Here is a 15766-nt window from a genome sequence, read left to right on the forward strand (position 1 = left end):
TAGATACATTAAGATTTCACCGAAAACCCAAAAGACTCGTGCTTGAAAATATCAATAAAGTCACCCCTTCTTGATAACCCCTGCTGTCGTTTGAAAAGATGCCAACTTCAATGCCTTTTCTCAATCCCATTAATGCTCATCAAAAACCCCAAGAAACTCATGCATAAGAACAGTTAATAAAGCCTCAAACTTCTTCTTGACATTAAGTGCAACAGAGCTCAAAACTTGTTAATGACTAAAACGTTCAGACCAATTTCCAAGCCACATCGAGGAAAGACTCTTCATTTGCAAGGGAACATTTAATAAAACCTTGTCCACCTCAACAGAAACCTTGTCCATCTAATCCACCCTCATTCAAAAACTTTGGTCAACAGATAATGCCACCTTTTCCTTTCCTATTTTGTTGCACTAGAGAAACTGATCCAGGCTTTCTTTTTGTCACCTTCGAGTCATTTCCCTCTTCAAAAAGAATCTAAACCTCTTTCTCATAAGATTGCTCGGAGAAATATAGAAACCAATGTGTATATTGTAGAGGAAAGTACATTAACTTAATTAGGCACATAACTTTCAGATAACGGTAATGCTGACATAAACTGTCTCACAATGAGAATTAACAAAAAAAAAAAAAAAAAAAAGTGATGGAACATGACTTTCAAACTGATATCAAATCTTTACCACATTGAGGGCATGGAAGCTCTAAACCACCGCTCTCCTCCTGGCCAAATACTGAATAAGGCCTTTTCTGATTGTGCTTTTTCACAGACCCAATGACCTAGAAGAATTCCAAGCATAATCAAATTGAAGAAAAAACAAATAAATAGCACAACAAACTCGAAGCTAATGAGATAAGCATTATAAGTTAAACATCCAAGGAAAGATCGAAAACCAATTACATTTTCATCTTAAAGTAACAAAGATGAGAGTACAAAGAGATGAGTGAAAAAGTACAAGAACAATAAAAACAAAATGACACAGTAACCATCAAAAAGACCTGCAGGAAGTTCTAGAAGTATCAATAACTGACAAACAAAAATGGGGAAACATTGCAACCTGGAATGCCCACATACAAAGAAAACCATTAAAATACACACTACCAGGACATCAGCTTCATCTAAATTTCATTATCAAAATTATCCTATTTTCTCTGACCATGTATCCAAAAGAATAATGAAGATTTTGGATTAAAGTGACCTTTCTCTCCAATGAAAAGGGGGAGATACTGACATTGACAGCTTGAAGAAATTTACACCACGTACCAAAAGCAAAGGGCCAGAGAAGAAACAAGCGGCTCTTCCATGTCGGGAGAAGATAGTGATTCACATTAAGCCTCTCTCTAGTTGTACGAAATTTGTCAAGATATGGATCTACAACTTCCCCCTTTAAGAATATCCTTCGAATGCTGTATCTTTATTTCAAACTCTCTTTCCAGATCTCTACATCTCTCCCAAAATCACAGTTTCTCGATAAATTGGCAGCTGTTTTTATGGGTAAATTAGCAATGGTGTGGTGGTTTCTATTTACACTATTCATGATATGAAGTTTTCGCCGACTATCAATGGAAAATTTTGGAGCAAGGAGCATAGTGATTTCTTTCATGCAAATCTTTGCTTTTCCATCTCGAGTAAGGTGCGTAAACTTCCAAATCCTCCAATGTCCTACTAGGACAGAAAGGGAGTAAGAGCACAAGGAGATCAAAAGTCAAAGAGTGCTATGGGGGAAAGAAAAATAATTATAATTAGACAATAAAATTTCGAAGATTCAAGACTGTAAACTCTGAAGTTACTTGGGGATGTTTATCAAGAAATATTTTCACCTAAAGGTCGTCAGAGAAAATATTAACACAAAAAGTAAAAGAAAATCATAGGTAACTAATCTTCATTTTACTATGAAAAATACACCAAGTAGAATTTAACTTTGCAAAAAAGAGTAGTTAAATGGGGCATATAAGATTGACTTTGTATATGTTTCTAAGAAATAAAGGATATCTTAGGTTGTATTAGGTTGATGATCTGAAAACAAGAGATTCAATAAAAAACAGAGTTATATTCCATGTTTTCAATATTTTTTTATATGTATTTGGTAGAAGATTTGGAAATTGAATCTCAATTTTAAAAAATGTTCAAGGTATTCGGTGATATATTTGTAAACGAGTGATGGTTACCCACTAAATATTTAGTTCAATATTAATTAATTTATTAACATATATGTTAAAAATTTTGTAGAAATATTATTGTACAAAATTATGTAATTTATAATATATTATATTTTACATGTTTTAATTTTAACAAAAATAAATTGAGTATATAATATGAAATAGTATATTTATCAAAGTTTTTATATTTTCTGACGTAATCCTACATTTTAAAGTTTAAAATGTAAAATCTAAAACCATTGAAAATTTTAAAATGTTGCCTTCAAAATTTCCACTCTTTGGACACATAACCCAAAAACAATTTTCAAAAACAAATATGCCAAATAGATATTCATTGGATTTATTTGATTAAGTGAATCTAAAAACAAGAAATAGAATCTGAATTACATACCAAATATCTGTTAACTTTTCTCCACCTTTTTATATGACGGTTCTATCCTAAACCATATTCCATGTTTCTAATTTAAAAAAAAAAAAAAAAATAGAGCATAAAATTTTTAAAGTCTGGATTCACAAATTTAATACATTTTACCATCGTTAGGTAAATTGTTTTATTGCATTGGATTTTAATCATTCTCTTGTAATTATGGAAAAAAATGAGAAAAATACATCTAAAAGACAAATGGACTGAAGAAGCAAAATATTTACCTACATCCTATCATGTATGCATATTCCTCTAGTCATGGAATGGATTGTTCGATGTTGAAACAAATTATATGTGAAAACTAAAAATGGATGCTGCAAGGACAACACGGGTTTTGTCCCCTCGCTAGGCTCTGAATGCATTAGGGCAGAAAATTGACAAGTTTTCTCATTTAATGTTTTGAGCTGCAGTGTATAACAGGACACATTACTATTGCTAAATTTAAGAGAATAAAAATATTCTAAGATATTCAAAAAGTGCAACTTAGGTCTTCTTATATAGGAGAAAGACCTACTACAAAAAGAATAGTAAACCTACTACGTAGGAGACCTTGCTAAAACAAGAAAAGAGATAAAAAACATGACTTAAAACGACAACTAATAGATGTTTATCTATTCTAACACTCTCCCTCAAGCTAGTTTAAAGATGTCTTCCATAAACAGCTTGTTGATTAGTTTGTCAAATTGCTTCTTTGGAAGTCCCTATCAGCAACTTTCTCTGTCGTTAGGAGATAAGTACATATTGTACCTGTATCAATCTTTTCTTTAATAAAATTTTTGTCAACTACAATATGTTTTGTTTTGTCATGTAGAAGTGGATTATAAGCTATAGATATAGCAGCCTTGTTGTCACAATAAACCTGTATAGGTGTTGCCTGCGGAAGCTTCCATTCTTCAAGTATCCTCTTTATCCATATACCTTCACAACTTCCATGGGCTACCTTCACAACTTCCATGGGCTAAAGCTCTAAACTCTACTTCAGCACTACTCCTAGTGTCAAGGGGCAATTCATGGAGTAGAATTTTTCGCGCTCCGTGCACCCTAAGGACACTGCCTTAGTACAACCTAACCCATTTTCCAAGATCGGAGACATGTTCAGAGGAGCACAGCGTCATAAGGAACATAAGTAAGCACAGCATACGCACACAACAATGTGGAAGGGGCAACGCCCCCGATATTCCTTACCAACTTCTATTAACGTACGAATGGAAATACATAATAGAAAGGTATGGACGGGATCCTTTGACACTCCCCAAGTTCTCCCTTTTATAGAACTTCCATTAGCCCATTACATTGCCACTAACAAGCTATATTTAGCTTTACTAAATTTAGACCCTCCTAAATTTAGCTAAGGCTTGGAGTGCCCTCCACTCCTTATTAATAGCCCACTTCCTCAAGTCTCTCAACCACCCCCTATTAATAGTTCCTCAAGTCTCTCAACCATCCCCTATTAATAGCTCCCGTGACCTATTCTCAAGGGATGTTGAAATACCTTCAAGGATGACTTAGTCCATCCATGACTAAGTCCATGTTCGTGGCTTTATTCCTTTTGCATTCCACGTTTGTGCTCCCATCGAAGCACACCCAACATCTCAAGAGTCCGCTGTGTGCAAAGCCTGCGCACAGCCTTGCGCATGCCCACACGTTCCCGTGCACACCTGCGCCTGTCCGTGCACGCCCGCACCTGCTCGCGTGCGTGCACGCACGCCTGCCTGAGCGTCCACCTCCTGCGCGCGCCTGGTGTGTCACGCCCCACTCTGCGCGCTTCTACCGGCTCCCGTGTGCATGGGTTCACGCCCGCCTATGCGCACCTGCCTCCACCCGCTACCTTCATGTCATGCACATGTGCGTACCACCTGCGCGTGTCTGTCCGACTACGTGCCATGAGGCTGGCTGAACGCCCTCCTACGCCCAGCGCCTGCAACGTGCATTGCCCATGCCCACCGCGTCGTGTAACTCGACTCCCACACGTCGCCCTCGTCACTCTTTGATCCCATGTTGTGTCGCCATGCCAATGGCCTAGGCCCAATCTGCCTAGCCAACTTATGCTCAATTTCACCTCGTGACACCTGGCCACCACATTTTGTTTTTTGCTTCGCCATGTAACCAGATTTCCTCCGACAAAGGAATAGTAATCGGAACAAGATCGTCTATCCGTAGCACTTCCAGCCCAGTCTGCATCAGTTTAAACTTCCACTTGAGAGTGATTACTCTTTTTGAACAAAATACCTTTTCCAGGAGTTCCTTTTAAATATCTCAAGATTCTGTAGGCAACTTCAAAATGAGTCGGTCCAAGTGCATGCATAAATTGACTTATCATACTTACAGCAAATGCAATATCAGGTCGTGTGTGAGATAGATACATCAATCTTCCAACAAGTCTCTGATACCGTTCTTCGTCTTTTATTTTTTCTGCATTCGCTGCTTGTAATTCCAAGTTAGGTTCAATAGGAGTTTATGCAATCTTGCAACCAAGTAGTCTTGTTTCTTCAAGTAAGTCAAGAACATATTTTCTTTGATTAACGAAGATACCTTTCTTCGATCTTGCGAATTCCATCCCTAGAAAATATTTCAATGTTCCCAAGTCCTTGATTTGAAATTCACTTGCAACATTTTTCTTAAAATCAGTTATTCCTGTTTCATCATCACCGGTGAGAATAATATCATCTACATAGACAATTAAAACTGAGATTTTATTATTCTTAGAGTGTTTATAAAATATAGTATGGTCAGCTTGACTCTGAAAAAATCCATAGCTAGATACAACTTTTCCAAACCGCTTGAACCAAGTTCTCGGAGATTGTTTGAGGTCATAAAGAGATTTTTTCAATTTGCAGAATTTATTACATTCGAGTTCCTTTTCAAAACCTAACGATAAGTTCATAAAAACCTCTTCTTCGAAATCACCATTAAGGAAGGCATTTTTCACGTCAAGCTAATAAAGGGGTCAATTTGAATTAACTGCAGGAGACAAAAGAATTCTGATAGAGTTAATTTTGGCAACAGGAGCAAATGTTTCTTGATAATCAATCCCATAGATTTAAATGAAGCCTGTAGCTACCAATCCGACCTTGTATCTTTCAACACTCCCATCTGCACTACATTTTATGATAAATACCCATTTACAATCCACTGGTTTCTTATCTTTTGGCAGTTCCACTATCTCCCAAGTATTATTCTGCTTCAGAGCATTCATCTCTTTCATAACTGCTAGTCTCCAATTTGGATCTCCTAAAGCATCATGAATATTCCTTGGAACAAACAAATTAGTTATCCTAGATGTGAAAACTCTATGACTATTTGATAACTTTTGGTATGAGATGTAGTTTGCAATAGGACATTTAGTACACCTTCGAACACCTTTTCTAATTGCTATTGGAACATCAAGGTCAGAGACAACAGGTGTAATAGTTGAAGAGGTAGGAATAGAAGACGGGTTACCAATATTTTCAATTTCATTTCTCGAAGTCTCAAGTTGACTATGTGAAGGCTCGACTATCTGGTCAGAGGGATTATCAGTATTTTTTGTTTCATTTCTCGAAGTCTCAGAAGGATTAACTATCTGGTCTTCGTTTATTTGATTGAATTTCCTTCTAGAATAAAATTTAAACTCAGAAACTTGATTAGCGTATTTCTCCCCCCGAATGAGAAGTTTCCACACTAGGTATCAAAGGACTAGTAGAATTTGGAGAAATAATTTTAGGGAGAGGAATCTAAATATCCCAAAAGTTATCTTCCACAATTGCTTTCTCCCCTGAAGAGAATTTTGGGTAAAATATGGTTGTTTTTCTGAAAAAGATACATCCATACTTACAAAAAATTCCTTAGTCTGAGGATCAAAACCTTTATAACCCTTTTAACTTGAAGAATAACCCAAAAATATACATTTAATAGCTCTAAAATCAAGTTTCGACCGAGATTGACCAGTTATGTGAACATATGAGGTACACCCAAAAACTTTGAGAGGTAAGTCAGAATAAATACGAGATGTTGGAAAAACATATTTAAAGCACTCAAAGGGAGTTTTGAAATTTAAAACTTTACTATGCATCCTATTTATTAGGTAGGTAGCGCGGTAAGAATGGCTTTCCTCCATAAATAGTTTGGAACATGCATGGAAAACATTATAGCACGTGCTACTTAAAGTAAATGTCTATTTTTTCTTTCGGCAATCCCATTTTGTTGAGGAGTATCCCAACTAGTAGATTGATGAACAATCCCTTTTTCTTTCAAAAAATCACCAAAAATTTCATTGAAATACTCGGTGCCATTACCAGAGTGTAAAATGCAAATTTTGGTTTGAAATTGGGTTTCAATCATATGGTAAAAGTGTTTAAAAATATCTTTCACCTCAGATTTTTTGGTCATTAAATAAACCCAAGATAGACGAGTATGGTCGTCAATAAAGGTAACAAACCATTTTTTTCCACTATGAGTACTAATTCTAGAGGGACCCCAAACATCACTATGAATTAAATAAAACGGTTTGGAAGTTTTGTAAGGTTTTGGAGAATATGTGGAACGATGATCTTTTGCTAGAATGCAACTTTCACAATCAAAAGCGGAACAATCAACTCCCTTAAATAAATTTGGAAATAAATGTTTAAAGTAGGAAAAACCGGGATGTCCTAGTCTAAGATGCCAAAGCATAATTTGTTCTTTAATCGGGAGGCAACTAATACTATTGAGACCTTGAGTTATTTTATTACTAAAAGAACCTTCATCAAAGTAGTAAAGACCATCAAGCATCCTTGAAGATCCAATGATCTTCCCCGAGTCCTAATTCTGAAAAAACAATAAGATTCAAAGAAAGTAACACGGCAGTTAGAATCTTTAGAAAGTTTGCTAACAGATAAAAGATTACAGGTTATTTTGGAACATGAAGGACATACTTAGAGAAATAGTCTCAGTCAATTTAATTGTTCATTTTCCTGCAATAGCATAAAAACTGCCATCTGCCATTCTAATTTTTTCATTGGAGTATGAAGGAATATATGTATAAAATAGATGAGAAGAACTTGTCATATGATCAACGCTCCAGAATCTATAATCCACGGAGATGAGTTACTATACGAGAAAGTCTTAGGATAAATACCTATTTGTGCCAAGGATACACAAGAATTATTAGAAGGTAAATTGGTAGATTGCAATTTCAAGAATTGAAGAATTTGCTCCATACTAGATTCACCACCATTGTTTCCAAACATTCCTGTATTATCCTTAGGCGAAATTCGCACCATTTTCAAGAAACGAACCTACTGAGCCAAGTATTCTTGAACTGAACTCGTTCGGAACTTATTGAACCATACTAAGCCTTTAATTAACCAATTTGAGCCTCAAATTGAATCGGAGTAGAATAGGAATAAATCTAAAGGGCGGAACCAGATTGAACCAAACCGGGTTCGGTCCAGACCAACCTGCTCTTGAACCACCCGAACTAGAGATGGACCAGAAAGCAAATCAAAATTAGGGTTAGAATCTTTGTAGTTGTCGAGCAGCAAAGAGAAAATACCCAAACACCCACAAGATCAACCGGCGGTGACGACCCACTGCACAGATGGCAACGATCGGCCGACGGCGAACAGATGGCGACGATCGACCAACAGCGAACAGATGGTGACTATCAGCCGGTGGTGAACGGACAACGACGACCCCCGATGCGAACAGACAATGATTAACACGCGAAGACAACCTACTGGCAGCGATCCACAGGTGGCTCGAGTACTTTACAACCAAGAGTCACGAACTCCAGACACCAACGTAAACCCGACACCGAAAAGCTGCAAGTCGTTGAACCGATGACACACCAACGACAGAATCGTCGAAAGATAGTGATTCGTGATGAAAGAGACGGCCACTCGAAAACAACACCCTTATTGAAACAGAGGGACTTTGCCGGAAGTAGGGTGCGTCGATTGAATGCGGCGGCTAGTAGAAGTGATAGCGGCGACTAAGGTTTCAAGATAAATTAATGTATTGATTCTTTGATATATACAATTATATTTCTATGCTACATTTAGAAATAAATAAACTTTAGTCAATGATATAATATCTTAATTTATTTTCAATTGAAATCTAGTGTGGAATCTTTCATTCATTGATAGGAGGATTACAATTTCTTATGATTAAGAAAAGCCATAATACCTTCGACCTTGCTTAAAATATTGATATTCACATCCTGCCCCAGAATATAAGCCAAAAAATCTTTTAAAACACTGATATTCACATCCTTGACAATCCACTGAACATAGTCTCTTTTGCTATAGTTGAAAATGTTTCTCAAGTGAATAATAACCATTTAAAAATTGTCATTCCTATCCTTTCCATTTCATTAATGCACAAGTATGAACACAAATAAGATTACTTACCAGATTTGATTGTATTAATGAACAGGAATCCAAGATGGCAATTTCTTCATCTGAACGTTTAAGGGAAGAGTCAGCTCGTAGTATATCCTAGACAAAACAAGCAGCAAGTCGATGATGAGATAGAAGCTTAAAACATATAAAATTGTACGACAGGATTAAAAAGTTAATAGCACTGCTGAATTGATGTAATGGTATTAGGAAATCAAACATATTTAATGATTTTAAGGTCTTAAAACTACCACATTCAATTTTATCCTTTTTACCCTTCATCCAGAGAAAAGTATGATTCACAAAGATTGGAAAACTTATGATGCATTTTATATTCTATTATCTTACAATGTTAGGAAATCATCCTTTGTTCAAAAAAAAAAAACAACTTATCAATGATGTGCCCACCCTTGGTCGATCCCTAAAGTGCTATGGTGGAGTCTATTCCTGCAGTTTTTCCTTAAAATCCGTTTCCTAAAACTACACTTCATACTCTTTAAGTTTTTATATAACAACTACAAGTCTTCACTAAAGTTTTCATAACCCCATATTGAACCGGAAACTAATCCCAATAAATTTCATACAACCTACATCAAACAAAAAACTGTCGTACAAGACAATATATACTACAATGACAAAATCCTGCATATCAATTCACATTTTTCTTCATTTAGGTGCTTTAGTATAATCTTACCTCCGCAATGTTCTGCAAGAAATGGTTTCTTCCAGCAAATTGCACAACTGCTCTACACTGGGGACAAAGTACACTTGTATGCTTCTCTTGGGATCTTTTTAACCACTCCGAGAAGCATCCATTGCTGTGCTTAACAAATCACAACTCAATGAAAACACGTAAATTTAAAAGTGAAATGACCAACCAAATACAAATAAATAGCCCACCAGAAGTTGTGAAAGCAAGGAGCAGCTGTGACAACATCATGCCATATGTTTAAGCAAATACTACATTTTGCGTGCTCAACATCCACAGAAATCTGGACAAATTCAACAACTGCTACAATTGAGTATTTCTAAAATGATAGTTGAACCAAATATCAAATTTCGATAACCAAAACATGACCATTCGCCATTCACCTTTAAGCCCTTGCATATTCTTGAGTCTGACAAGATTTCAAATTTATAGCTCAAATGCCCTGAAGATTGAGATTGAATAACTCCATAAGGCATTAGGCAAAAGCTTTTACCGAAGGTAGTTCTACATTTTCATTCAAACCACAAGTAAACATTTGTGCAATTATCTTTATATTTGAATAAAAAAAAAATCATAAAAGGTATTCGAAGCCAGAAACAGGTGAAGATAAGATATTCTACCAATTAGCTTACTTGGCTTGTCTATTACGAAAGTTAAATAACAGTTGAAATGTTGACTTAATGTTGAACCCATCAGCTTGCAGTCTTTGCCTTTCAGCAAGAGAAAATCAATCTCGTCTATTTTTTCATTCTGGTTATAGCAGCAAGTTTAAGATTAAAATTATTGAAGTTGATCACTTGAAGATGAAGCTTCTTGCTAATGAGTTGAAATTTTGTCAATTTTGGGAGCCTTCTTTATCAAGATTCTTGATTCTTGCTTACCAGAATGCCATTTTCTTGTATTGTCTCTCGTATCTTCTGTTTTTTTCTTCATTTTCACATCTTTCGGTTGATCTCTTATATAATTTTTCATGTTGCTCTCTTTTACTCCTCGTAGAAGTTTGTATCTTTTGAACTTTGTATTTGCTTTTCATTATTTCAATGAGAAGTTCGTATCTTGAAACTTTTGCACCTGTTGCCTAGATGAACATGGTACGAATATTTCTATCTCTTGTTGTAAATCATGGATGGGGCATGTAACAATATGAGGTAAAAATAGTTTTTCTACATGATGATCTTGAAGAATAAATTTATAAAGAGATTTCACCTTAGCATGAGCAAACAAGAAATAAGGTTTGTAAACTGAGAAAAGTGTTGTATGAACTAAAGCAATCTCCTAAGGCAAAGTTTGGTAGATTTTCTTACGTTATGAGAAAGATGGGTTACAAAAAAAGTCAATGATTGACAACACCTGTTGGGAAAGGCGAATATTCGTTCACCAGCTTGAGGGAGGATTAAATTATATTGTATAGTTATTCCTTTCTATGTAGGTTCTAATAGGTGAGTGTTTCTTTTTTGTTTTTCTTCTTCTTTTTTTCCTTCCCGTTAATTGCTATTTAATCTACCCTTGTATCCACTCTTTGTAAGTAAGCAAGAATTATTTTTCTTATTGATCGACAAGAATTGAAGATTCCAGGGGAAGGAACTATGGAATTTGAATGCGATAATAAATTTGTCATTATTGGTGCACAAAATCTAGTTCAATATATATGATAGAACCATGAGCATTTAGTTAGCAAGCTAGGAATGGAGAATATTCATTCACCAGCTTGAGAGGAGTGGAATTATATTGTATAGCTATTTATTTGTATTTATTGATTAGTAATTGTTTCCTTGTGTGTTCTTTTCCTTCTTTTTTTTTCTCTATATGTTGCTATTTAGACTAGGGTTGTATCCATCTTCAGTAAGAAAGCAAAAATTATTTTCTTATCATTGACAGATATCACTCCAAAACTCGTGGTTAATCCAATTAAAATTCAATCTACGCAAATTTTAACTACTACCAAAGGCGAGTTCGAGAAAATGCTAACCATCTCGGGTAGGACCAGAAACAATTTCACTTCCAGAATTGATGAAAATATTGTCATCCTTTTGAACAAGAGCCTCATCGACAAGGATAGCATTTGAACTATAGCACCCAAAACACAAAAGATAAACAAATTATGAGATTGAGAAGGGGAGGATGTAAAGACAATAAATATTAGACTTCTCGTGCATCGCTGCATAATCTTAAATTCCATAGCTAATAATGACAAACTATTTTTTTAATAAGAAACACGGCAAACAAATTCATTAAAAAAAGGCGCCGAACCGAAGAACAACCTACGAGACCAAGGAATAACGACAACAATTTCACAATGGCAATAATTAATGACGTCAGAAAATTCTTTATTCTAACGTCTGACACTATTTTTTAATCAATGAACTCCTCCCATGCCCACTCCCTCCCCTGATAAAACTACCTCTAATGAACCCCCTTTAACCTTCCTGCTTAGATAAACATTAAAATAATGGGGGTCTATCACTAGCCCACCCCGAGCTACCTTTTCTTCAAGGTGGTAAATCTAGAAATTTATCTATAGTAGAGGTTGTTACATGTGGCACAGCAAAAAATAGCGTCCTCCCAACATATGAGATCTCATTACACTAGGATCCTCTGATACGCTTCCCAAGGTATTGATGCAAACTTCATGGTAACTGGTCACGTTCATTAACGAGGGTGTATGTGGGTTGGGAGGCTCCTCCTCTAAACCTAATAATTCTTATGCAAATTGCCCTAAAAAAATTCCCATCTTCTCAAGGAGTTATTCGCTTTTGAAGAAATTTCGCCATGGCCTTCACAAGTAGGTGCGTCATTTTCCTTGTGGATCTTGTAAGTACCGTCTCTTTACTAGCAAGTCACTTCTGTCGTGAACTCTTTTATGCAACAAACCAACCTAGCTCTAATACCACTTGTCTTGCCTTCGACCGTCATAACTATTTCCCATAGTATTTGTCTTTATCCATTTACTACCTTAGTATTCGTAACTTCAACCAACCAAAGCGCTATTATACTGAGGTGCAAACACTTTTTATGATTTCTCTTTCATGGAGCAGTATATTGAATACTTCTTACAAAGAAGAGATATCAAAACTACAGAGATTTGACTACCGAAGCATGTTTAACACTACTCAAAAGACTTCCAAACTTATTCTTGACATAATAATACGATTCCACACAAACATCTACCAATCGAAGAAATGGCTTCCAAGGCATATTGTTGGACATTCTCTGGATCCACATTTGAGAACATTGTTTCGAGAGTTAATCAGAAGTCCAACCCCTTATGCCACAGTTAGGTTAGCTACTTCCCATGACTTCTCTCCCTTCTCTCTAGCAACATATTCCTTGAGGTGTTCCAATCAGTTCACCATTTCCTTCTTCAAAAAATTGAAACTTTCAATCAAGCACCTGTGTCTACAATGAAACTCACAAAATATTACCTTGTTCTTTGCAAGCATATATGGTCCTAACCTTCGTTGACTTCACAAACTCTTCATCACTAAATCTCTAGACAAAGTTCAATCAAAGACACTAAGAGTAAGAGGAATAGGTCTATCCAGCACTCTGCCACATTATGTCCAAGTGCCACACTATGTCCAAGTGCCACACAATGTCCTTGGAAGACAAACTAATGGTATTGACTTCATTCTTGCCTAGCCATCTCCCTAAAGCCAGCTAGTTTGGCCTTTCTTTCCCACACAGTGGGTGGACGAAATCTACCTTCTGCCATAAATTTCATGTAATTGGCTCTTCTTCAAAGGCAATATATTTCTTGACTAGAGCACAGTGATGTTGCAAGGATGGGCACAATAGGCTATAGATGAGGGATTTTCATTGCATGATAGCAAATTGACTAGGATGAAGACGAGTAACATAGCTTTAGGGTACTTTTAAAGTAGGTTGAGGAACTTTGTGCAAAGGACACAATTGAAGTTGGTTGGAGAACACATGCAAAGGACACAATTGAAGTTGGTTGGAGAACACATGCAAAGGACACAATTGAAGTTGGTTGGAGAACACAGTTCGGTATTGTATAAGTGATGTACACAAGAAGGACGGTTTCTTGAAGGAATGATAATGATCCCTTTATTAATGAAACTAGCAGTTATTTATAGAAGCTGCTGGACTTTTAACTACACAGTAAACTAAGTTACCTTATGGTAACTATAAAACAAACTAAAGAAGAATCTAAACTGAACTAATGGGCCGAAAACTAACAACTTAACTACATCAATTTCCCTGACCCTTAAAAAATAAGTCGACCTCGAGTTAGGGAGTTATTGTAAACGAATCTGGCAAGTTATAATTGTAAAGATCAGCCACGTTGAATACAGGACAGATGTTATATGTTGCTGAAAGCTGAAGTTTGTAAGCATTAGGGCCCTCGATTATTTGAAAAGGGCCTAACTTCATTTTCTTCAATTTAGAGTAGGTGCCCGTAGGAAATCGGCTTTTCCTTAAATGAATCATCACCAGATCGCCCACTTGAAACTCTTCTGCTCGTCTCTTCTTGTCGGCTGCAGCCTTATATTTGGTATTTGACTGTGTGATGTGGTTGCGCACCTCTTGATTTAACTCTGTAATCCGACTGGTCGTTTCTTCTGCTTCTAAGCTGAGATCAATTGAGGAAGGTAGATTAGTGAGGTCTAAAGTTGACCTAGGAAGCTTAGTATAGACTACCTCGAATGGTGACTTCCCTGTGGTCTATTCTTCATGTGGTTATAGGCAAACTCCGCTTGAGCTAATGAGATGTCCCACTGCTCAGGATAGTCACCACTTATACACCGAATGATGTTGCCTAAGGACCGAGAGCTAAAGCCCAAGAAATATCAAAGAGCTAAAAGTACAGATGCTGAAAAAACTTCCCACAACAAAGCTTGCCAAACAAAAATTACTGTCTGTTGTGGAGAAAAGAGTGTCTGTCGAGGAAGAAACCAAAACAATCACTTAATCCAAATTGACCGCCATGAAGAAGCAAAGAAACTAAAACCTCCATTCATCAAGAAAAGACCAGAAAACCAAAAGATCTAAACCCTCAAAACTTGCAGCAAAGCGGAACCAACCAAAAATTTGATGCTCTTAATTAAAGCCTATCTATTCAGGGATTGGAACTAGGAGTAAGGCCTACATCTTCAAAAAAAAAAAAACTTTGGTTCTCAGCGCAAGAAGCCTTTTCAACTACTACAGGTTGTTCCCGAGAAGGAGTATCCGTTTTCTCAGAAGAGCGTAAAGGGTCTTGATCTTCTACAAAAGGTAAATTAAAATCTTCTGTAAGAGAAACCTCTAATAAATCTTCACTAACACCCTCTTGATCTTCCAAAAGTCCCGTTGAATCCTAACTACTGACACTAACATTGAAACCTTCATCGTCATCAAACAAATCGTTAACCTTAAAGTGTTTATTTGATTGCTCACTTGTTGAATTAATGATGCCATGGTTGAGAGGAGAATCACTCTTCTGATCCCTCCTCTTTCCTTCACTAACCTCGGTGAGTGCTTCTTTCTTTTCGAATAAAAAATGGGAAGGGAAGCATGGAGAATCACTGATTCATGTTTATTTCCCATTATGTTTTGAGCAGAGAGAATCATTGATTCATGTGTTTTTCCTATGTCCTTTGTTGTTGTGTGTTGCAGTTCATTTTTTCTCCTATTTAATCTGTCTTGGGTGTGGGCTCCTGACGTTTCAGGCCATATTCTTCAGCTTCTAAATGGGCTTTTTCTGTAACCTAAACCTAATTTATTATGGGTCGTGGCCTCAAAGCTATTTTTTTGGAATTATGATTTGAAAGAAACCAAAGGACTTCTGAAGGCTCTCAAAGATTATCCCTTGATTGCTTTAACCTAGCTAAGTTCAAAGTCTCTCAATGGCGTGCTCTTTCCGATTTCTTTTCTTCGTATTCTCTAGCATGATTTGTATGAATTAGGAGGCTTTTATAACTCCACTTTGACTTTTGCTTCTATTATTTTAGCCTTTCTTTCTCTTTTCACTCCTTCGGAAGTTTGTATCATTGAACGATTTTGTTCCTTTTCATTTATCAATGAAAAGTTCGTACCTTGTTCAAAAAAAAATATTAAAAAGATATAACTAATCTTAAAATACCTAGATCAAAAGTGTTCAGGAGCTATGAATTATAGGTAAGGAT

At 36.3% G+C, this 15766-nt stretch overlaps 1 protein-coding gene across 8 annotated transcripts in view; it reads right to left on the reverse strand.

Moving 5' to 3' along the window:
* LOC111024677 (RING/U-box superfamily protein) overlaps positions 1–15766 on the reverse strand; it is a 57977-nt gene that overhangs the window by 25834 nt on the left and 16377 nt on the right. For all 8 annotated transcript variants that reach the window (XM_088119102.1, XM_088119101.1, XM_088119112.1 and 5 more), the window contains exons 3-8: positions 11611–11708; positions 10025–10083; positions 9833–9924; positions 9627–9750; positions 8945–9031; positions 676–772 (exon numbers count right to left, since the gene is read on the reverse strand). In XM_088119102.1, coding sequence (XP_087975228.1) covers positions 676–772; positions 8945–9031; positions 9627–9750; positions 9833–9924; positions 10025–10083; positions 11611–11708 — 557 coding nt within the window. The remainder of the gene's footprint in view (positions 1–675; positions 773–8944; positions 9032–9626; positions 9751–9832; positions 9925–10024; positions 10084–11610; positions 11709–15766) is intronic.

The sequence above is a fragment of the Momordica charantia genome (assembly GCF_013281855.1).
Source record: "Momordica charantia cultivar OHB3-1 chromosome 1 unlocalized genomic scaffold, Mcharantia_2.0 BLBB01000001.1, whole genome shotgun sequence".
NCBI classification, from domain to species: domain Eukaryota; kingdom Viridiplantae; phylum Streptophyta; class Magnoliopsida; order Cucurbitales; family Cucurbitaceae; genus Momordica; species Momordica charantia.